At 40.7% G+C, this 25,132-nt stretch overlaps 1 protein-coding gene across 8 annotated transcripts in view; it reads right to left on the bottom strand.

The window, feature by feature from the left end:
• The window catches only part of rims2a (regulating synaptic membrane exocytosis 2a), a gene marked incomplete at its 5' end in the record, with an annotated part of 160,154 nt that extends 136,507 nt beyond the window's left edge, over positions 1 to 23,647 (bottom strand). For 7 of the 8 annotated variants that reach the window (XM_079240332.1, XM_079240336.1, XM_079240334.1 and 4 more), the window contains 2 exons: positions 380 to 412; positions 23,454 to 23,647. In XM_079240332.1, the coding sequence (XP_079096458.1) occupies positions 380 to 412; positions 23,454 to 23,647 (227 nt within the window). The remainder of the gene's footprint in view (positions 1 to 379; positions 413 to 23,453) is intronic. The other variant, XM_079240338.1, reaches the window with a different exon arrangement.
• Positions 23,648 to 25,132: the final 1,485 nt, after the last annotated feature.

Here is a 25,132-nt window from a genome sequence, read left to right as displayed (position 1 = left end):
CAATCAAAGTGCATATCACACTAAATGAAAATGGGCATCCAGGTACAAATCAAGGACAAGGAAAAGGTGTGGGAGCCTAGCAATTAAAAAGCTGGTACAAAGTTAAAGCCAATGTCACTGATGTCATGGAATTCAGCTATTTTGTGTCCACAGAGTTGAACAAAATCTTATCAAAGTTAACTCACTGAGAAATGTAGAAGTAATGACTGATGACTTCACAATGTCATCGAGCAGTAAGTTGTGGTTTTCCATGACATTAATGGCATTTCTGTCATTTAAACCCCAGACAAAGAGGAGAAAGCCACATGAAGCACACAGCACTCACTGCCAGGAAGAAGTGTCAAAGCCTAGAGCACTCTGGGTAATGCGGTTTACTTACTGTGCCGGCTGAGACTTTGGTTCTTCTTTGATCCTAAAACATAAAAAAAATGAAAAGGTGTGCACGGCTCAGTGCATACAGAACATAAATAAATGAGGAAATCTGCCAAAAAGACACAAAATACTGACACAATGACAATGCCACTAAAAATGAGCATGACATTAATGATAATAAGGATATTATAAATAATGGTTTGGGGGAAACCAACAATGTAACAATCATGAAAAACATTAACATGGTAACTTCAAAGATGGAAAAATAAAATGATTGATTTAGTGATTTAGACTGAATAAAATCCAAATTAAATCATAACTTATCTGCTTCATGTGAGCTACATTCTCCCCAACATGAACAAACTTGATTTTTTATTGGAACTTTAGCTTTTCTATGCAGTAGGGTAGATCCTAAATGCTAGCCCGTATGGCATATTATTGCACAACTAAGTCTCTGACCTTTTCTAAGAGAAATCCATAGTCACTAATGGCCCACACCATCCATGCCAAGCTCACATCCAGAAGCACCAAAAGACATCTACATGTGTTTCAGAGCAACTAACAAACCATTCTGAGAGATGTTCGACCACTTCTCTGAATGGTCCGCACCACAACCTGAGTTACAAAGTAGTTTCTCACTTTGTGTAAACATTCTCATCACCAAGTTAGCATTAAATGCTTATATATGCATGTTGCTAACTTGCATTTTCCGTTAACACCGCAACAGTCACAGCCAGAAAGATATAATCTTAAATTGCTTCTTCTTTGCTCCAAACTATTAATTAAAAACCTGAATGATACTTGCATCATACATTTTTCTGATGTTAGCATCTTTGGTAAATTTTTAGGCTATAGCATTTAGCTAGCTCGCTAAACTGAGCACTGCATTACTGTTTTTGGCAAAGTGAACATGAAAATATATAAATCGAAACTTCTGAATAGTAGTGAAAATAAATGAAAGAAGTGACTACACCTTTTGAAAACATTGAAGTATTCATCAACTTTCATAACAAGGTCCTAGGAGCTCCTGTTAGCAGCACATATTTCATATTTATGACACTTCAAATGCAGCAAGAAATTCATTGAAGTTTTATCATCTTCTTGACTAGATTTTAACGTTACACTTAAAGATAATCTATATCTTCAAATCTCTTATCGATAACTCACTACCCCTTTAAACAGCTGATGAATTTAGGCCTTAGCTTGTGAAAGAGGCCTTAGAGATTTAGTCCACATTTATCCCAGTTTTCAACTGGAAGTCAATATTGAAGCTCCAGTTGGTGCTCACTGGGTTCAGGTTACAGCAAGTGCACTAAAAAACTTTAAAATCTATTTATCTCAAACATACAGAAGCCATCTACTTTACCTAATATAAAGTTTCCTTTTTAAGATGCATTGTATGATGAATACCTGAAAGATATCACCAGCTTTTCTCTCACCACTAAGTTGTTTATTTTATCAAAGTTTATCACTTAGTGTAACCTTGCAAATGGGAGAAAAAAAATTAGAATTTAGAAATATAAATATTTATAAACTGTCTAATATATGTCTAAGAAAAAAATGTGAGACATACGGCATGTTAAATATTCCTGTTAGATTGTATCTTCTGTATGTCATGCTAAAGGTTGTACATTTATGTGCCCTTTTTAGTAAAACAAATACATTTTTCCGCTCTGGTGAACATATTAGATCAGTAACACAACACGAGAACAGGTTAACAAATAATTCAAATCCCCATTTAACATGCACAGTCACTAACTACTCATTTCCCATACATGGTTATCTTTGGAAACAAAAGCAAAGTTATTGTCTGCAGGATAATCTAAACTGCAATCAAACAAACACACACATGATCAACAACCACATGACACTGTTACATCTGTGCACCATCCAACACCGAAGCTGCCAGTTCAGCCACTCTCTGTCTGTCACTTTAGAAAACAATACACAGCTGAGAAAACCACTCCAGAACCTCACACACCTGATCACCCCTTATTCTAAGAATATAATCCTCTTCATATACCAGTGTGAAATGAAATGTGTTAATTAGCTTTTGTCAGCTCCAAACACGGCCACCATGCTAAATTTAGTGTGTTTGAGTGGTGTTACATTTCCAATTATTATCATTTCATCAGCTATACCGCTGATATTAATGCCTATTTTTATCTGTGCTTGATATTTTGGGGGAAAAACAGGAAAGTGTCTCTAAGATTGAAGAAAACTTGACATAAAAGCCATTTAGCTGGAAAACAATAAAAACACATGATGTAGTGAAGAAACTTTCAGTGGTGAAACACCTCACTAAAAAGAGGATTTATTCCATAAGAGAAAATGAAAGTAACACGTTAGCACAAATCCATTCAAAACAATTAGAAGCATTTTTACTAAAAAAAAAAACAATATTCTCTTATATTAAAATCTTAAAATTCCCATAAAAATCCCAGTGTGTGTAGTGCTACTTCCCAACAACTCATAGAGCATGAGAATCTACTGAAACATGAGGAAGAGTAAGAAATCAGTCAGTGGGATCTGTGTGAGATGTGTGAGAGAACACACGAGGGAAGATAAAGCCCTGTGTACCCATCAGTCTCGCTGCTCTGTTTCCCGATGAGCCAGTCCATATTTATCCTCTTGCTGTGTTCTCCTGATGACCTGCAGCGCCGTTCTTTATTGATCCCATCAGCCTCGTCTCTGTGGTCGCATTACAAGCCTCATATTTATCTGATCGAGCCTGCTGCCTGCTTGCCTGGCTGGAAAAGCTGCCGGGCAGAATGTTAGTGTGTGAGCACACACGTATATGCATTAGTGTGTGTGTGTGTGTGTGTGTGTACAGTGCATCCTCATATCCACACATCCTTGTGTGTGCTGGACTCATATGTGCAAGCCCATGTGAGTGAGGGAGTGTGCTGTGTATTATTTGACACGGGGCAGTAAAATGAGTGAGTGTAAAATGTCACAAGTGACGTATTCAGTAGCCTGGCTGCAAGGGGGAGGGTGTGGGGCTGCAGGGCATTTAAGTCTTTGTTTTCCATCTCTTTAACCTCCACGTTGTTCCCATGAGCCTCAATTACACACAAAAAAGAAAAAACAAAAACAAATTAGAATACGTTTAGCTTTGTGTGCTTGTACGCCGGGATGTAGCTTTAAATTTGAATCACTCTCATGATGTTGTTCCACTGGATCTGGTATTTTGCTCCGGATTTTAGTTTCTACCCTCTACACATCAGCGGCTCTAAAGGAGGTTTGACTAATCCTACACTGCTCCCTAGTGGACAGATGTGCTGCATGAGCTGAGTTCACCCATCTGATAAATCCAGCTGTTTGGCAGATTAAAATTATTTTGCAATAAAAAAATTTTAAAAAAACGAACATTTGCTAAGATAGCCTATAAAGTTTTAAAAGAGTTTAAAATTATTGTAGGAGCGCAGTCAATTGAAGTTTTGATGCCAACGTCTAAAGCTTTCTTTATTTTTATTGCAACATGACCAATAAAACATAAATAATCATTGCTCTTTGTAAGTATCTGAAACTGTCAGCAGTTTGTGTTATACTTGAACTGGATTGTGCACAACTGCAATAGTTTTTCAGCATTAGTTTAAGAAAGACAAGTAAAAGGAAACTGATTGCTGTCCATGTTCTGCAGTGAACCAGACAATCTCAGACCAAAATGTTCATCATCACATCATTTCCTTATGATGTGATGATGAACAAGTCTGTCACTTATTGTTGCAAATTTCAGCTAGGACATATGGAAAGGAAATTAAATAGGAGGGGTGAACTTGCACAGCCTCCTCTGTCCAGACACCAGGAGCCTTACACAACAAGCCATCAGTGGGACCTGAATGTTTTCATAAGATCAAAGATATTTTATTAGATCCAGCCCTCTGAAGAAATCGCTGCAACTAAAATGCTTGAGATAAACTTCACCATAAGCTGTGCATCCTTTGTTTCACTGCAGTTCCTTTTCTAAATCTGTATTTAGAATTAATATACCGAGCTGTTGCGACATCAGTACAAGTCGTGAATCATGAGATTGTCTCAGATCCAGAAGAAGACTTGCAGCATCACAGTCCCACCACAGCAGGTTCAGCAACATCTGAAGCACGTCCAGAATGAATTCTTTCATTAAAGTCTCAACACATGAAAAGTGACCAATTATAAATGCCTTTAAAAAAGGCAACATTTATAATAAATAAAACATTTTTTGTAGACCTCAAGAAATAGAATGAATGATGGCCTGACTCTGCTCAACACATACCATCTGTCAGCACTTTGTTTAACACTAAATATTCCAGTTTTATTCATTTTTCTGTGAAGTTTAGTCCAATTTAGGGTCACAGGGAAGCTGTAACCCATTCCAGCAATCACACAAACAACTTTACTTTTTTTACTTTAAAAAAAATACTTCACCAGTAAAAGACACAAAAGCAACTCCATACTTACTGACCAACATAAAACAACTGTCATAGGAGGTGAACTTCAGGCCTGAGAAAAACCATTCAAATTCAGTAGCTATTCCTGCTTTGTCCTGCAGAGGGCTGCAGCTTCGGATTGACACGGCCCCCTCCATTACTGTGTAATAACACAGAGAGGCAGGCAGAGCATCTTCAGTCACAAAATTATCCTTGCATCTATGTGCAGGAGGAAAACTGCACATGTGATGAAAACACAGACCAAGCCCTGTGTAAAATTAACACCCCAAGACCAGCAGCTTTAAAGTAAAGCTGACAAACAAAAACTTGGGAAGTTCCTAAAGCCCAAAGGTAAAAGAAGAGTGTTGGTGGTACATTTATATGTCATTGTGCAAACATGGTTAGATGGCCTGTGTTATGAATTATTCCATATTCATTGCTGCGAAATTCAGCCAGTATTTTACTTTTCCATTTATTTCATACAGGTTGGGGGGAGCCTGGAGCCTATCTCCTCAGGAGAGAGTGAGTGTAGACCCTGGACAGGTCAGCAGTTCATTACAGATACAAACAGCCGCTCATGCACTCTCATTCAGAAGCACAAATTAACTCAGCACGTGCTAACTGCACAGAAAAGCCTCATCAAAGATGCAAACCAGGAACGTGAGGCAACAACTTTAGCCGCCACACCATCACACAGCCCTCCCTTACAACACTTGAAGGTTTAATTAAGAACAAAGAAATCATTCTCGCCCTGCGATGGACTGGCGAGCTGTCCAGGGTGTACCCTGCCTTTCGCCCAAAGACTGCTGGGATAGGCTCCAGCTTTCCCGCGACCCTGAACTGGATTAAGCGGTTAGGATAATGAATGAATGAATGAATGAAATCATTCTCAGCCTGATCAGATGCTTTTAAGACACAGAGAAGCAAAAGTTCAGCGTCCATGCTGCTGCAGCAGGTATCTCCTGCACAAAGCCAACACATCTTCCACCTCTGACACCAACATCTTTCTCTCCAGTCCTATCTTTAAGTAAACTCCTGATCAAACAATCAGAGGCAGAAACTTTTTGATTTCTTTCAAAAAGCTGAAGCATCATCCACTGACAGGACCACCAAGGGCGGTAAAAACACGGCATGATGCACCCCGGTGCTATTGTGACAAGTGAACATGCACAGAAATACACCCTTGCAATGAGATTTCAAGCTTCTGCGCCTTGATGAATATTTCTTTTGGATTTACCTTCTCACAGTTCTCCAGGAATCTGTGTCTTCAACCGATTTGAATTATTTGAATACATAACACTTTTTTACTTTTGACTGACGAGCATTGGGCAACAGGCCAACAGAGACAATTTAACGACTTAAGAATGGGATTCTGGCAGCCCTCCATGCCTGACAGAGAGCACCAGGAAATCTCATCTTGGCATCAACACTTTAGTAGGAAATTTGTGATGTGGCTAAGCGGTGACCCTGCAAGCCCTCGGAGTCCACTACAGGCAGAGTAATAATTGGATCATAAGGGAGTAATCAGGCTGTTTGGATAAATACCAACAACGTACATCATTAACACCATCCCTGTCTGTCAGAATAGTGCCAGGAGATTCAGCTAAAATCTGCCTGAAATCACTCACAGGTAAATAATCTACAGGAGGAACTTTCACTGGAGGCTGTAGAGCTGCTCCAGCCTTGGCTTAGATATGATGTCAATGAATACAGTACTATGTCTGACTGACAAGATCTGCGTTGCATCTAAATCTACAGCTGTAATCCTGCTCATATAATTAATGTTTTTTTATTCAATTTTGTCTTGCATGTCTGTTTGGAAAGAAATGTTCTTTCTCCTTGAATATAAGAGCTGCTATGCTAATTGCCACCTCAACCAAAAAATGCATTGGAAATATAGAGTTAATAGCAGAAAAATGTAACATCACTGCCATAAAATCTATTAGAAATTATAAAGGAGTGTCATTCTATTACCTCCAGATCCCTGAGAGTGGATTACTGTTCCTCAGCCAACTACATAAGGAAAATCAACATGCTGAAAATGGCAGTCAGCATTATCCCTGCAGGCTATAAAAGACAGAATTCTGGCATTTTACCACATCTACTGTACATCATCTGCCAATCTCAAAGAAAGGTGTGGCATACAGTAAAAATAGCAACTCATCTAAAGCCAGCCGATTAGGTCTTGAGACACCTGTTCATTCAACCTCTACAACAAACGCTGGGAGAAGCTATACTTAATATTTTCTCTCCACTTTAGAGGGGATTAGGAGCAGGGAATAGGATGGTGATAACTTCCCTGGGCATGGGGTGCTGGCATGCTGCTATAGTCAGGGAAGTATTGACGGCAAGTGGGCAGGCGTATAGGCGTGGAGGGGTTGGCCAGCGAACACAGCTGGGCCTTAGAAAGCAAAGATAGGATTGAATTCACAGGGCACACTCATCAAAATAAGCAATCTAAGAGCACACAAGCCAGACCTCCTGACCAAGAACTAATATTCAGATTGTCAAGCAGGAGTTGGCAACAGCAGGTTTTTTTTTTTCTGAGCGACAGGAAGTGGCTAATCTGCTGCCAAATATAACTAAAATCCATCTGTTTCCTTAGATTACCTGCCAGGATTCAATTGAGCTTCCCCATATCTCCCCTCCTAAGAGATTTCTAAGCAGCAAAAAGTCAGCTAATCATCCAGCAGCCCACACATTCACAATTGCATTTCTGTGCTAAAGCTCAGAGAAAGTATATGTACAACGTTCATGTTAAAGTCAGTTCATCAAACAGTGGAACATGTACAGTATCAACATTATGTGCAGCATTTAGTCAAACACTGTGACACACTGTGATGTTTGTCTTCATACACATATGTGCTTGTTTGCTCTCATGATGGTGCGTGGACCGGCTAGTCTTTTTTTTGTTGTGTGTGAACGCTTAGCTGCTTCTCCTGTCAGACAACTTTATCCAACCTGACATGGAAACATTTTATGCCTGTGCCCAGCACTTTCTTGGCAGCTGACACTGTCTCACAGTAATGTCACAGCTCCTCCCATGCACATTTAAACAGCTCAACTGAGAAAATAGAATAAAAAACACTCCAGAAACTCACAACTCTACCTAAATCAATGGCACCGTCTTCCCTCCTTCTGTATTGTATCCAAACAACTCCTCGAGCGACAACTCTGTTCTGCTATCCTCACATTATTTATATTTAACAAAAGCATAGTTTCAGTTGTTCTCCTGGCCTCCATGATAAGGGACTGCCATGCACAGTAAGAGGATTTATTTCAGCTTTAATTGCAAAATAAAGTGCATCATATTTACAATAACTACAATCATAACACAATTTCAGTAAAAGTTGAGAAGTTTTCTAAAATGCAACAAAAAGGTAACTTGTTCATTTAACATAAGAAAGTAAAGTTTATATATTTGACTAGTAACACATTGGGGATTTAAGGATAGGTGGTTAAAGAATCCTGGTCTTTTCCCCTTTGTGAATGGCCACCTGCATATGTTGAGGGGTTTGAGTACCTCCATGTTGTCTGGGGTATTGTGCCCTAACAGAGTCCCCCAGGTGAAGGGGGAAGAGACTGAGAGAAATTATAAGGCTGTGATGGACTGACAATAACATGCTTGACATATCTCATCTGGAAAAGAAAATCTGGAGCATCTTTCAGGAGTCAGCTCTGGGAGGAGCTCAGCCGGGTCCAGCCACAGGTTGCCCCCTCTAAATGGTTTCACTCCATTAAAGGAGGGATTTTAAAGTCGATTAAAAATTCATCTGGGTGACAGGTGACGTTGGGGGCTTGGGCTTTCCAGTTCCCAGAATCACTGACTATCTACTGGGACATGGAGTGCAACTTCAGTGGTGGGAAGGAGCCTATAAGCCGGTGCATGAAGCAGAGTAGGGCCAAACACAGATACGTGGGCTGCCTTTACGCGCAGCATCTGCTCTGGAACTAAACTTCAGAATAGGGGCTGGGCTCTCTCATACTCTGGAGATGTTCACGGGTAGATGTGTCAGGTAGGAGATCTGCAGTTTTTGTGGAAATCCATTTTAGCTCAAAACACTTTACCACTGCAGTGAAATACCACCTGAAAGTTTGTTAGACCAGGAAGCATGCTTAGGCTAAACTCTGCAGAGTCCCCTGGGTATGAACTCTTCTCAGAAGGACAGAAAGACACATTTTCTGTGGCAACATGCCTTTGAGTCTCAGCTTGCTTTTGGAAAAAGAAAACACAACATGGTTTATCATTCCATTGATGAGTGAAATCATCAAGGCTCTTATCAACTTAAAACTGGGGTAGGTAATGTTGCTCAAAGACTTTTTTTTTTACTCTGGGTGAACTGGTTCTTCGTCCTGATAGTAATCTATACATTTTTTTAATCATGAATAAGATATATAGTTAGACGCCTCAGTTTACTGTAAATCTGTAAAAACTCTGACCAATCCAAACATTCGGACCGAAATGGAGTTGTTCATTTCTTTAATTTCATAAGCTTCTTCTCCCGGCTCCCCTCCTCCCCCTCCCACAGCACACACCTGATAGCCACACCCTGCATATAAACAGCGTGTTAGGATGGAAATACAAAGTAGTGAAGAAGAAACTCGGAAAGCAGACATGGCTGAGAAAATGCAGGAAGGATTTCCCGACCCGGCTCGGTTTAGTTGCCTCCTCCCGCTAAACAGCCGAGAAAGAGAAAATCGTTGGTAGAAAAAGCTGCGATTAAAAAAGCCTTGGATCACGCAAGGAGCAGAACAAGAGGGGGAGGAGCCAAGACAGGGTGCCACTTTCAAATCCTGCTAGCTCCTCAACATTACCGACCCCAGCTTTAAGCCGTAAAAGTCAGTGTTTCAGATGGTACAGAGGTGCATCAGAGGCCCACAAGTATGAGCGACTTGTGCTGGGTAACATAGCCTCAGAGGCACATATAGTACTGGATCTTTGGAGAGAAATCATTATCATCTTTCCTGTGATGGTTATTTTCGGCCTCAAACATAACAGTGCTTGTACTTGGCTGGTCTGCTTATAATTCAGTTCTGTCTCCTAATGAAAATTCATAATAAATCATGAGGAGGAGAATTAGAGAGCAACAGCCATAGGCTATCGAGCAGCTGAAATCTTTTATTCAGCAAACAATGGACACAGATTCCTGTGAAAAGCTGCAACAATTAATACCCTCAGTCCCTAAATAATTTAAAACGTGTGATTAGAAGGAAGTGTAATGTAGGTAAAATGGCCAATCTCATCTGGTTGTTTTTCTATAATCGGTTTATATTCTATAAATTCATTAAAATTATGGAAACCATTCACTTTGCACCAGCACTGTTTAAATAAAGGTTAGAACAGGTGACAGAAATAAGCATTGTGAAATTTTTAGAAAACCTAGAGATTATACAGTAATCTAGACTAAAAACAATTGCAATCATGTTTTATTCTACAGTTATTTAGCAGATGCTTTTGTCCAAAGCGACTTACATAGACACTCATATCCTAAAAGGGTTTTAGTGTGTGGCCCAAGGTACATAGTCAGGGAAAGCTTGGAATCAATCTCCCAACTTTCCAGTTAGAAGACGACTGCTCTTCCTGCTAAGCTACAGCCACCCCAATATTCTCACAAACATACTGACATACTATCCATGCCTTGTTATAAAGTCCCACCAGTCCAACTAAACAGACACAAAAAATCTACTGACGGTGTTCTTCCTGGCTTGGGAGGCTGGACTGAAACTGCAGTCAATCGGCTCACTGAGGGCTTTAATAATAGCAACGCTATAGCTAACAATAGCGAAGTAATAGATACCCTGCCTATTGTTGGCCCAGCATGTTCTACTCCTTCCTGTCCGCTTCTGCACACTAGTATTAGTTCTCATAGCATACAGTGTGCCCAGGCAGACAAGCACAAGGCAAAGCAATCCGATATGACCTAACAACACATAAACTCCAACCCAAACATAGCTAAAATATTTCTACTAAAGCAGCGTGAAGTTAAATACCTATGAAGAAAAGCAAGAGCATTAACCTTGTGTTGTTATCACACAACGTCTGAGCTTCATACAATCAGCACATTCATCCAAACAAACAGATGTGTGACTACAGTACTATAAGATTTAAATGAACTTGAACATGATGGCTCTCAACATCTGTCTGATGGGGGAGAAGATCTGTTTGGCTTCTGTAAAATCCCAAATGAAAGGATTCCCTTGCATTAGTCGCATATCTGCACAGATTTAAAGCCAACCAGCCAACCAAACATCTAAGCAGCCACCCTCATGAGGATAAGGCTACAGCTTCTGCTTACTGTCAACAAAACACCCAAACCTCCTTCCAAAAAAAGAAAAAAAAAACTCATTGCCTGATGACTTTAAATGCTGCTTATTCTGTTGTCTTCAAATAAATGTTTAAGCTTCACAAAGGAGGAGTATTTCGCACGGTTTGCATCTTTACAATGGTACTCCTTCACCACTTTCCTCCCTTCTCATTCCACTGCTACAGATCCAGGCCATCTCATCATCATGGTGATGGTGGCAGTATCTCAGTGGGAGGAGTGATATTAAGAGATTAGTGGGAGATCCTCTATCAGACTTCAGCTGAGAAGCCCAATCCCAGGATCAAAATGTTCCTTTCCTGATCAATGTTGGTTGATAGGGATGAAAAACAGGCCTCTTTGCTGTTAAGGGCATTGTAAATACTATAATACAGGCTAAATAACATGAACCCTGCAACCATTTATACACATGCACACATTTAGATACAGAATCCCTTGAATATTGCATTTAAAGTAACCCATAAAGCCAACCTCAGCCCTAGGCAGAGCGAGCTCTGCATGCTGCACAGTACGTGTAGGTTACACAGTTGTGTTCAACGCAGTGGGTTTATATAAGGGCCATGGCTGTATTAGTGACGTCACAATTATGGTTGCTCTTTATCCTCCCCTATGCATGTCAGCTGGTTGCTTCTGTAATCTACCTACAGTAGCATGTTCATCTACTCGTGAAGCAGTCTAACATCTTGATATCTGTGAGAAAAACAACAAGCAATTAAGCAGAATAATAATGAGGGTAAACAGTTTTAAACAGAATAATTTCCCAGGCATTAAAAGCATCATGTGAGAAGGGCTTACATAAGCAAATGTTAAATTTTCCTATGTAGTCATGGATCATTGTGAGGTCTGTATGAAGGAAACTAGTGTGTGAGCTTGTGTTTCAGTAAGTTTACTACACTTCTGTGCATGTGGTAGACAAATGGGCTGCATTTGTTTATAGAAAGCACTTCATGCTTTGAGATTTAGCCCAAACAAAGGTGTATGTGAAGGGTTGGCTCAGCAGCACACACGTGGCTGACTCACCAGCTTGCACCTGCTCCTACCAGCTGAGTCTTGAATGAAGGGAACATGGACAAACACACACTGGGAAAGGAGAGATTAGGGCACCGTGTGTAAACTATTACTATTATCAGCCCACACAGTGAGAACACCATGTTGGTTGAGGAGAGTTAACAACTCAGTTAAATAGTCAGCTTTGATTTCTTTTTTCTTTTCCTTTCAATATTTAGTTGGATTAGTTGCAGTTTTTATTGCTGAAATCTGAATGAGATAGAAATGAAAGCACATTTACCATTTTCAGCCCAAAAGGTGAAAAAATTATCCAACAGACATCTGAAAAAGGTCTCAATAGCTAGCATATTGAAGCTAGCAGGGCCTTCTAAAGTTGTCTATATGAGATGTGCTAAATAGGAAAGACATTTATTCATAAAGTCATGAAAATAAATTGGTAGTTAAGCAATGTGAATAAGTAAGCTTTGAGTTTTTACATTTTTAAACAGATTTTACTTGACTTTAAACATCACACTGACAGTGACTTCACTAGCAGAGCTAGCAAAGTTTAAGCTACATTTAAGCTAGCTAGCTAAGAAGCAAACTGAAAATAGCAGGAGGATTACTGAAGCTCTTGATTTGCCATATGTGTCCATATGTGTGATTGAGAATGTCTTTAATAATAGATACAAACTTGAATAGTTTGAGATCTGTTTTGCTGCGATAAAGCATGGTAATTTTGTGTAAACAGTAGAAGCAGTTTTATGAAAAATAAGTCTGCAAACAACAATAACCAGTTAATTTACAACACGTGTGAACTATAGTCAGAAAACTTAGCTATGTGGCAGTACTTTGTGAACTAATAAATCATATAAAATATTAACATTAAAACATATAGTTGGTTGGTTGTTTCCAAAGAATACGATTTATCAAGTAGCTATATAATGTCCTACACAATTGCTTTAGTGATTACAAAAAAACCAAAACATCATAATAACAGCAAATGCTTTAATAATCCATCGACCTCTACTGGACAAGATTTATTTTTCATCAAGAAGTCCTGTCTTTTTGCTTCATATCAGCCATCTGTAAACTTGCATGCCTTGTAGTCTATGTTTCATGGATGTCTAAGGGATCACAGGTCTTCTGCCTTTATAGATGCCTACCTCCTTACTTGCAATGGCAGAAAGCTGAGTGTATCCACTATTAATAGCCTCACTAACAGCATGGGGGTTTTTGGTCTTTGAATGAAGCCAGCATGAGATCATCTGGTGTCACAGTCCAACGTAATAGTGGCCTTTCCAATAATACCTTTACCACCATCTTGTGTCTCCCCATCTTTTAGCCACACTTGTTTACATGCTGTACATGAACCTATTCTTAGAGAGTATGCACAGCCAATACCATAAAAAATACACAACAATAGGAGTTACGAAGCTGAGTAGACAGCAGATGCACACAGCCTTGTGCCTATTTCACATCTTTAAATAAATAGTTTGAGAAATTAGTAAAAAGTAACAGCATATCTCTGTTATTTTGTAAACAGCAATCTTTGAATGTGCTACGTGTTGTGTGGTAGTACCCTATGGCTTACATGACTCTCAGAAGTACAACACCAAACTTCCCTGAGTGTCAAATTCTGTAAATCTTCCTCAAAAATAACTGCAAGGACAGCATTGACAATAAAAGCATGAAGTGTTCCCTTCTTGCTGCTTTTGCTACAGTGACTGCACTCCTTGGATTAGCTTTTATCTTTTTTTAATTTATTTTATTCGTTTTCATGTTTCACCACACCGTGGTTTCGAGAGGCAGTATCCATCTGAGCTTCTTGCTGCTCTGCTGCATAACTGAGGTAAATGAATCATCCTGTGTTGAGGTCTAACAATGTACTGTAAGTTACTAAACATTACTGGGACTTGTACCAACAATGTTTTTTTTTAATATATCTATATATATATTTCTGCTGTCATGTTTCCCCAAGCACATTTGCACAGACAGGGACTGGAAAATCCCTTCAAATTTACATGAGGAGTAGGAGCCTAGAAGACAATCAAACTGATGCTGACGAATGTAGATGTTATTTAAAACAAAGTCCTGGGAGACAATTGAAGTCGGAGTGCTGTGCAGCACCGGAGAGTGGCAGGCTATGGGAGATGCCAAGCTGATTGCTATGTCAATGGGAGCTGAGGCTGTCATCAGCAGCGAGACCTGATAGGATCACAGACGTCAGTGTCTCTCCTCTCATTTTTCCTTTGATGTTCTCGTCTCCTCTCCTGCTGCCTCCCACCCACACTCATCTCACCTCCTCATCCCTCCTCATTTCCTCTTCTTTCTCTGATGCAGACCTGTCCTGTATGTCCATCACACTTTTTCTTCCTTTTTTGTTCGTGCATCAACTGAATAACAGCATATTTATAAAGAGAAAGGGAGTGAATATTAAAATAATTACAGAAAAGTGTTGCTTCTTCCTCCAATTCCCTTCAACACGCTTTTATTTTAAAAGTTTTACCTTGATTGTACTGATTCACTCCAGGAATCAAAGCTGACTCCTGGCCAGGGAACATAGCTGCACATTCATTAAAGACATTGAGATACTGTGATGTTGCTGGGTACTGGCTGTAAACCAAAATAAAGATTAAATGAAAATACTAGAGCACTTGCAAACCAGCCAGAGACACAACTTTAGAGTCAGATAGTTGACTGATTTTAGCAACAAGAAATGAAACATTATAAAATCCCATGAAGTCAAATGTTCATAACTTTAAAATTGTTGTACAGTTGTGGTTCCAAGTGGCCAAAAAGCAGATAAATGAACTTTAAGAGTGATGATAAGTAATTCTATCTTGTATTTGACAGGGCTATAAATAAAGTCAATGTGGAAGTGCAAAACCCTTATTTGTCCCACAGACCAAAGCTCACGCACACTTATAGGTCCTGAGTGAGCATCATATCAACAATTGAATAGACTGCTATTAAAAGGTCCATTCAATAGTTGATATGATGCTCATAGCTGTTATATATTTATTGTGTTTTTATTGGCTTGGACAGTAAGAAATAATTGGGGCATGAGCTAACAAACCTTAATTATGATTAACAAATTTGTTGACTTTTAGTTTAAACACTGGATTTATAATATACCAAAATATGAACTTTATCCTTATTGTACAGTATAACAAAAGCAATTTAGCTCCCATATTTTTTCAGATAATTAGCTGATGCATGTAGAGGCAAATGTGTATAGAATATAGCAGTCAGTCTGATAGATGCAATCAATTAAAGGCCAATATTAAAAAAGTGAAAAGAAAAGTGGAAACAACCGTGAAGCGAACAACACGGCCTGCCAAGTTATTTCATACTGTAAACAGTATTTACTGTAAATCATTTTATTGGTAGCTGTTGTGTTCTAACCATATTTCTCATCAAGCTAAGTAAAAGTATTTGACATCATGTCGACCATCCATAACCAAAGCACACTGTTACTTTAATTAGCCTGATGATGTATTAATTTGCCGAGGGTTCTGTTTTATAGAGTCAAGACAACATCCTCTCTTCCACTTTCTGTTTCTCTCCCTCTCCCCTGGGGAAAGTGATGGGGGATGGGAAATGCTTATGACAGAATCTTCTCTTCGCATAGGATGGTGAGTGAGCATGGGTGGGTGAGCCTTGGGAACAAGTGAAAAGCAGAGATAGAGTGTGTGTGTGTGTGTGTGTGTGTGTGTGTGTGTGTGTGTGTGTGTGTGTGTGTGTGTGTGTGTGTGTGTGTGTGTGAGTGAGTGTATACTGTATACGGTCCAGCAGGAAGCTGTAGAACATTCCCTCGCCTCATTTCATGACCATAGGTCTCTGTTTTTAATGTGGTAAAGAAGTGTTTCCAAAGAAGGTTATGCGGGGTTCACAATGTGGGGATAAACATTCCTTCTGGAAATAAACTACCATAACCTCTGTAGTAGAATAACGTAATTAAATGCATGCGCTACTATTTATAGAAATGACACAACATGGGTTACGACTAGATTTTAAATGCAATAAGATTTATGTGTAATTTTACTGGCTCGCTCACAGCCTGACACAGGCTGGCTGTCAGCTACTTTTTATGTCAAAATCTTGTTTTGTCACAGTGTGTCATATTTGTGATATGATTTTTTTCTTTTTTATTTATAAAAAAAAATTCATTATTATGTCTTTAAATGAGACTGTAATACAATAGCTGATGTGTTTGCAGTCCTGACACGATTTGTTTCTCAGAACTATCCTCATATTTAATAGCCAGATTGTACCAACTCAGTTTCAAGTTACTTATGGTGCCCAGTCTTTCTGCACCTATTTATTGTTTGATCAGTGCAAAAACAAACTAATCTGTACAGTGGGTGAAGAATATTGAAGGGTTAAGCTGCTGTAATGTGTGCACAGCACTCCACAAGTTCTCCGTCTTTGTGCCTCCAGGGACAGATTGTCTCTCTGGAGCACTAACCCCAGCTGGTATGTTGAGCTCTGACGCCATAATCAGATATATGACCAGGATGGGAAGAGTGAGGTGTGCAAGTGTAGATGCATGATGGGGAGTGGAGAAGGGTGAATGGAAAAAGGAAATAGGATGTGATCGATCAAAGCTGATTCTAGGTCAGTGTTCATGTTGAACACCAACCTCACAGTTGCTAATGTGTATGCTAACCTGAAGCGTGATACATGCAGTATTTCTATGGAGCCCTTGAAATGTTAGATTGAGGATAATGAACAAATCAAAGTCAACAATTCATGGGCTATAAACTGAAATTACAGAGATTTACAGCCTTAGGATGGGCAGTATGGCTCAAGTTACAGGGACACAGTAGGAGTTTAGTTGCATAAAACTGGAAGAAAAGTTCATCTAATGCCCACTGAAGCCTTTATAAACCCATCGTGCACACACCTGATCAGGAGCGGGCTGCGTCACTGATCAGGTGTGTGCTTGCACTCATATCAGTCACATTAGCGAGAAAAGATCTTACTTCTGAAACACACACACGGCTTATGTTTGAATAAATATCCCAGTTCTTCTTCCTCCTCATGACAGCGTTCATCTCATGGATTTGGGTGACTGTGTCATTTGCTGAGGGACCTCCTTTGACGGTGCTAATTATACCGACTGCCTTGTAGTAGGGTCTTCCACTCAGATGCAGCTATTCCAGGGTTGTGAGGTGTCTGCTGTTATGCCACCATGGGCTGTAATTTAATTGCTCTGTGTTCTCCCGTGTTTCCTGTGTGAAGGAACGCTGCCTACATTAAAGGGTTTTGGATGTGCTGAATCACTGTTAGGTGTTTTTATTTACAGCCCTCATTGAATATCATTGTTGTTCAGTTTAACCTTTAAAAAAAGCATTTATTTTCACATAATGTCATTAATATTATTTGTCATTTGAATCTCGAAGTATTTAAGATGTTCAGTGAGAAAGATGAAACAAATGAATTATCGCAAATATTAAGTATTGAGACAAATAGTATAATAATAGTAAGTAATAGTTTTTATTTGCTTACATGTATTTTTATTTTTGGATTTTGTGGATCTCTTGAACATTTAGATTCCTGTGAATGAGATGGATCAGATTGAGTAAACATATACGAAGGCCAGGGTGTCCAGTGGACCAGGACTGTGAAGGACTCCCATGATGCAGCCAAATGGCCTCGTTCTATCAGACTCCTATCATTTACTCAAAGGCTCATAAACTTTTGGGATCTTATGATCCAAGCAAGGGAACCCTGATATACTAAATGCTCATGCAGCAAAACTTTTCACACACCTGCAGAACCAACACATTCTCATTCACAACTCTTCACACACTGAAGCGTCACCACAAGCAGTTCCACCTTTACTGATACTTAGGATGCACAGAGCAGTCCTCTGCATACTGTCTGTGATCTCTGTGGAGTAGAGAGTGATAGATGGAGTGCTTATAAACAAACAGCAGCTTGTTGAAGGAGGTCAGAGTGGAAGCAGTGTGTAGTAACCCATCTGTCTTGCATGAGGCTTGTGTTTCTGCCCTGAGACCTCTAATTTTCCACTTATTTGTTTGGACTTTCTGAGCAACAAATACACTTGCTCAAAGTTTGATATTAAAAGTAAATGGCTATGTTTAGGCATGAGAAGAGATTGGAAAAGATCAGACTTAAACATTTTTTGTGTAACTTTAGGAAAGCATAAAAAATGCAGAAAGATTTGCTTTTATTTAAATGTTTATTAAATGTTTCAGAGGTAAGATATTTTCTTGCTAATGTGACTGATATGAGTGCAAGCTGCTATCAGGGACTGCAGGCATTATGGGTGTGTGTGTTGGAAAAGCTTGTACTCTTAACAATGAAAGCAAGCAAACTGAAAACACAGCCTTAGTTAAAGGCTAAAGGTGGGATGCAAGCTGATGGTTGGGATGGGAATTTTCAGCAGCTGTGCTGACCCCCTCTTGTCCCCTCGCACTTCCAGCCTTCAAACACAACCACACACCCCTAGAGGAGAAAGGAATTAGGGAGAAAAGAGAGAAGTGGAGCCCCAGGCTTCTGCTGGGTCACCCCATCACAAGCAGCTGATGCCTGCCTGTAGGATACACAGCATGTGGGTGGATGGGGTGGGGGTCCCATGACCGTCATTACTGTAAAAGTCAAGGACTCACTGAAGCAGAGAAAGCCGAGCTAACCTACAGAATCAAAAGATTTGTTACAAAGGAAGATATGCATCTGAAACCAAGTTTAATTTCAGACTGAACCTTTTATATTTTGATCAAAATAAAAAATAAAAACTGAGATTTTTTTTTACAACACATTCATCCATGCAAACACACACCAGACGAAGGCTGAGCAAGCTAAGTAGGAAGTAGCTAATTTACATGCGAGTCAGCAATGCTGGATTTCCATCCACACTCTCTGTAGCACCTCCAGTGAGATGACAGCAAGTTGGCAAGCCCTGCAGCTGGAGGCTTCTCTCTCTCCCTCGTGCTCTTCCCCATCCCTCCATCCTTATAGGATTCCCTCTGTTTGATTACACACTTCAATGTTCAAGCTGCCACTTGCAGAAACACGGCCCAATCTGCTGTGGGATTGGGCCGTGACTGCATCAGTGGAGATGCACAAGCAATAAGGTTGGATGTTGCAGTGTGGGTGTTTGTTTCTGACACTGCTGGAGATGTTACGTGCTATCCAATGACAAGTTAATCCGTTGCAGTTGTATGTGTTGCAGAGCTGAGCACACTAACGCTGCTTCAGGATGCGTTATGCTTGTGTGATTCATAGGTAAAGAAAGTGGGGATTTACTGCTCGGGTGACTCATGATGAGTCACCAAGTATGTAAAGACAGAGCATATTAAACCAATATGGTGCTGGATGAAAAATTAAAAACTTCTACTCCAATGAAGTTGTCACACCATGTAGCATTTTTATAAAAACAGAATGTAATAGTTTTCAAACCAACGTTTTCAACATAATCCGATGTTGGAAGTGACCTATTTTCAGGAAAATATCTTCAATTTGATGACAGCCTAAAAGTAAGGAAGGAACCGGAGCAACAACAAGCTGTAAATTATATGGCACTAACAAGCAACAGCTGAAGGAACATGTTGCAACTAACTAGGTTAACTGGGCGAGATGTCAGAAAATTAGTGGAGCACCTCAGAGAAACAGAGTCAATCATGAACAGAAGATCAGCAGTCTGTAAAAAACACGACTGATTTGTTAAAAATGAAATGTTTCCTCATGTAAAATAAGAACGACAAAAAGTCATCAAATGTTTCTGATAATCTGGAGACATCTCTGCATTGGAGACACACTTGATCATTATATACAGGTATCTAAGGGCATATTTACATCAACCTTTTTGATTCGAAACGGAGTCTGTTTGCTTGGAAAGTCCGCTTCATTTGGGGAAATGTGAAGGCACCAAACTAATTCTAATTCGGACCAATGAGGCAGACTCAGTCCACTTACAAATGCAGGTCTCGGCCCATTTCAAGCGGCCCAAACACAGGAAGCGAACTACAAAAAAAAAAAAAAAAGTCACTCCCTGCATTTGACGTAGCATTGCATTGTGGGTAAATACATAGCAATGGCGTTAAGAGTCCTCTGCCTCGTCTGTTGTTCATACTGTGTCCATTGTACAATAAAAACCCAAAACAGCGATTGTTTTGTCTCCATGTTTAACTCAAAACGGTTTTCTTCTTCACGCCAGTCTTGTCCTCTCTCCTGCTAAATACCAGTGCAGCACCACCTTAGGTGGGAATGGGGATATATTATTGTAAAGGTTTGGCGCATTTGACTAAAGTGCAGTGTGAATGCAATCTAGGTCTGAACGGATACCCCCCCCCCCCCCCCCCCCCCCCCCCCCACACACACACACACACACAACTGAGCCGAGTCCCCAATCGGAACGAGTCTAGCGGACTAGGGAATGCACCCTAAGTGTTGCCATGTTTCAAGCCGAGGCAAGTCTGTCGTGGAAATCACAGCGACTTCTATCATACAAAGAAGGAGCCATGTTTGAAGAAGTTTGTAAACACCTCCATCTTTTCTGGGCAAATAGGGATTTCTAATGGACTGAGGCAAAGTGGAAAGTGCCTGTGAAACTGGCAACTTGCACATCTAGAAAGGCTCCAGACGGGTTTCAGAGCAACATATGCTCACATACAGACAGCACCGTTTTCAGGAAAGGTCTAGCATATTAACAGCGTACTACATTTATAACAACAGCATGGCTACATGGCAGAAGAACTTGTTGGCTGGCCTGACTGCCTGCATTTATACATTTTCTGTACAAATTAGTCAGTAGTGGATATTACATATGATACATATTAATCTCACATGTTACCTTTAATACTTAGATAACGGTAACTTCATGTATTATTCTTACTGCTCGTATTGAAAGGCCTCACTTTTGTCACATTCTTGAGACTGAGGTCAGTTAGATCTAAGTGTCTTCTTAGCGAGACACTTTGTCCACAATTTTCTGTGCAATCCTTCTGCTTGATGTAAAGCATGTGTGGTGTCCTACATGAGAACATAGTCATAGATTATTATGGTATGTGTTGTTTATCTTGGTGAATTTCGAAACCTGCCAAACATTTAGAGGTGGACTTTGTCAGATGAAAGGTGCCAAACAGTCTCTGGTAGAAGCTTTGGAAAAGATCACGTATCTAGTGTTTAAGGCAACAACAGATGTACCACAACCATAATTGTCTTTCTCACTAAGGTATAAGAAGAAATCTTTTCTCCTCCTCAGATCAGAACCCCTTCAGAACTCTGTCCGATATGATCCCCTGAACGCTTTCTCCGATTGCAACCATAATTCTTTTATTCTTCTCTTAATCACCTGTTTATTTAGTCTTTTTGTTTTACTAAAAGTTCTTAATCTTTTTCCAACTCATCCAAACTCTTTGGTTATTTTCCCACAAGTCTAATTCAGGGACACAGAGAAGGTTGAGCCCATCCCAGCAATTTACAGCCAAAGGGCAGAGTAGACCCTAGACAGGTCACTAGTCCAGCACAGGGCCTGAATACACCTGGTGCATCTTGTGAAATACAGAAAAAAGGGAGAGAGAAATACAGGTACAATGAGCAACCGGTCCCTTCAGCTTGCATATGTTTACAGACGATTGTTAAAAGAGGGGGGGTGACACTCTGATAAACATGGTCCCATCCCGACTCTTCTTTTACATGAGGTGTTGCCATTCAATAAAATAAACTTTTAAAAAAACACCTCATCTTTTTTTATGATTCAGAAAAATGTGTCTCTTTCAGCTTTTGGCATATTTATCATGTTTTGTTTTGAATAAACTCCTAGTTTATTAAAGTTGTCTCTGCATTCTGTATTTATTTGTATTCTGTTTGGGATTGGGGGGTGTCTTCATAAGCTGTGTTGGTTACACAGCAGCAAACTGGAGGCAGAAACCCTAACATTTCACCTGGATGTAAGGCTACAGCCCTGCTGTTCCAGTGAACTCCTCTGTAGCTGAATCATGAAAACACACAGATATATATTAGGATAGAAATTAGGATGCAACAAATTATGCATGGGCCTCTTCATATATAGAGTCCAATAAACATTGTGGTTATTTAACATAATTTAGTGGGTCAATCATGTCAAAAAGCAACTGCTTCTGCAAGTTTTTCAGCTGTGGATAAAAACAGAAAGGGGGAATATGCAGCTATTGGGGAGGAAAGAAGAGACACTGAAAGAGGAAGGAAGTAGGAAAAAGCCTGGATGAATCACACGCAGCGGCTGAGATAGCCGTGTCTTGGAGTACATGACTCATGTTTATCATGCAGCTGCACAAGGGATTGCACAGCTTTATCTTTACTGCTGCCTTGGCGCAAATGTGCACCTGAAGATGAAAAGAAAAAAAACTTAAGATTCCTCTAATAAATCCTGCAGTCTACATTTCAGAAATCTTTACACTGGATTTGGTGGCACGTGCAGCAACCAACATCTGGAATACTGACCAGCACGTATGCTGCATTCAAACCCAATTACTCTAAATGTATTATCTTATCCCTGGCCAGCATGAAAGCAGGTGCAACGTTTCACCGAAGAAGGAAAAATAGCAAGAAACTCAACAGGATGGAAACATCTTTTAACAAATCATTGAATGGATGTGTTTTTACAACCAGGTCAAGCCAAATGAATGTAATATCCCACCATAAAGCAGATTTATGGCTCCTGCAGTTAAGGTTAAAGCCATAATGGCGGAAACACTCCGGTCCACCTTAAAAGTGAGCTGTCCACTTGACAGTGGACAGCTCCGTGGTGCTGAAACAGCTTCCAGCGACATCTGGATAGAAGTAGAGTGGGAAAGGGAGGGGGGCGGGGGTTGCACTACTGAGACTTTAATGTTGAAATCGCTCTCACACACACACACACACCGCGTGCAACATCCCCACAAAGGACACCTTAAATGATCTTTCCAGTGAAATATTGTGTAATCTCTGTGACGTTCGTGGGGAAAGGTTAAGCAATTTGGCGTGCATTTTACGTGAAAATGGCGGCCGTCGCTGCTAACCCAACCCTCTGTAGTATAGCCACAACAAAGTGCAGGGGGGGGGGGGGGGGGGGGGGGGGGGGGGGGGGTTGTGATGTTAGCCACGTTATGAAACAACGCCTCTCCATCCAAATCAAGTCGTCTAAATGTCAGATCAGGAGAGAGAGAGAGAGAGAGAGAGAGAGAGAGGTGGGGGGAGGCTGCAGCTCACCTCGGTGTCGCAGCCGCTTACTGGTCGACCATTAAAACTCTGTAAGGTTGGCTGTCAAGAGGCAACATGACCCACCAGTATCTCACTGGGAGGCAGAAATTCACAGTGAAGCCACAAACATTCAACCCGCTGCTCATGTCCGCCTTTTTTTTCTTACTTTAACATTGACTGTTCCTTCGCTTCCTCCTTCTTCTGTCGGTCCATGACGCCGAGGATGATCTTCCTCTCCTCCTCGGTGAGGTGGCTGAGGTCCGGCATCTCCGGCATGGCGCCGGCCGCTGAGGGAGCAGCAGCAGCGGCAGCAGCAGGGCCAGGGCCAGGGCCGCCCCGGGGCCCGTGTGGAGCAGACATCTTTCACACACACTGGCTAAAAGAGGAGAAAGGCACTGTGAACTAGCAGCATCGCGCTTTTTCTTTAGTAGATTATAAAAAGAAAAAAAAAGAAAAAATCACGCCTTTAAAAAAAAGAAAAGGGGGTTTTGAAGAAGGCTTCAACGCGACATGACATCTTGGTTTGTGGCATCATGCACACATTAGGACGGCTGCAGAAATAAGAAGCAACATATTCATCAGCAGCTATTAAAAGCTCGTGGTCAGGTTGTCACTAAGCTGCTACCCAGCTACCCAGCAGTGTTTCTAAAAAAAAGGGGGGGGGGGGGGGGACACTGCAGATTGCACACAGATGTCCCTATAAAGACTCACAGGTTGCAGGTAAGACCTGCAGATATTCCAACCAAAAGCCTCCATCCATCCAGAGATGTGGGGGTGAAAAAAAAAGTAGGAAAAGGAACAAAAAACTGAGGATTCAATGAACAACTCTTGCCTTTTATGTAGCAGTCATGTTAGATCCTGTCTAACCCATCGTTGCCATCCTTTAGAGGGGTTTCACTCACATGCTGGGAAAGAAAGGAAAGAAAAAGGAAAAGAAAAGGGGGGGGGGGGGGGGGAGGGGGGGAAGAAAGAAAGAAAGGATGCCTGGTCCGTCCTGGTTTGTTTTCCTTTGGAGCCCTTCTCTGTTACTCTGTTTAGCTCGCCTTCTTCCAGGTTGGTAATTCTTGGAGAGATCTTAAATGCACAAAAATGGATGCAATGACAGTGTGTGTGAGAGAGAGGGGGAAAGAGAGAGAGAGAGAGATTCAGTTTGGAAGAAGAGGCGGAGCGACAGAAACACGTAGAATGAAGCCTGGATGTTCATTGACAGCAGGCAGACAGCGGCCGGGAAAACCCGGAGTGGAGCAGCTGGAGCTGCACTGCGCGCGCGCGGACAGCATCATGCATGTTTCATAAGCAGATCATGAACACTGTGAGGGTGACAAACGTGGAGTGGGGAGGGTAAATACGGAATATGACTAGTGACAAAGCCTGTAAGTGCAGGTGTGGCAGCGGTTCCGGTAAGTGCGCTCATACACTCTCCACAGTCCACGCGCACGCGGGCTCTGCTGCCAGCTGATGTGTGAAGTTCTGGGATGGTCCGTGGAAGACAAAAAAGTTGAAACAATCACACAAGAGGGTGTCATCTGGGCTGACGCACCTGGCTGAGAAAACTATGTCATTCTTTAAGGTTTGGATGATTCAAGAGTTTTCTAAAGAGAATTTCTGCTGTTTTTTGGTATGAAGTTTAAAAGACACATCTAACTGGATTATTTTTGGTTTTTCTCAGCTAAATCGTCTTCCTTTTGATCAGCAATCCTAAAAATAGCCTTTTTACTTTAGCTGTCTTCCTGTGATGTTGCTCTGAGGATGAGATTATGAGGATATAGTCTGTGCATTATCAGGCTCAAAGTAAATTAGCAGCAACATGATGGACATCAAGAAAATGTGTTTATATTTTGAATG

The sequence above is a fragment of the Telmatherina bonti genome (genome assembly GCF_933228915.1).
Source record: "Telmatherina bonti genome assembly, chromosome: 5".
Taxonomy (NCBI): domain Eukaryota; kingdom Metazoa; phylum Chordata; class Actinopteri; order Atheriniformes; family Telmatherinidae; genus Telmatherina; species Telmatherina bonti.
The sequence above is the reverse complement of the archived record's forward strand: the minus strand, read 5'-3'. Positions and strand labels throughout refer to the sequence as shown.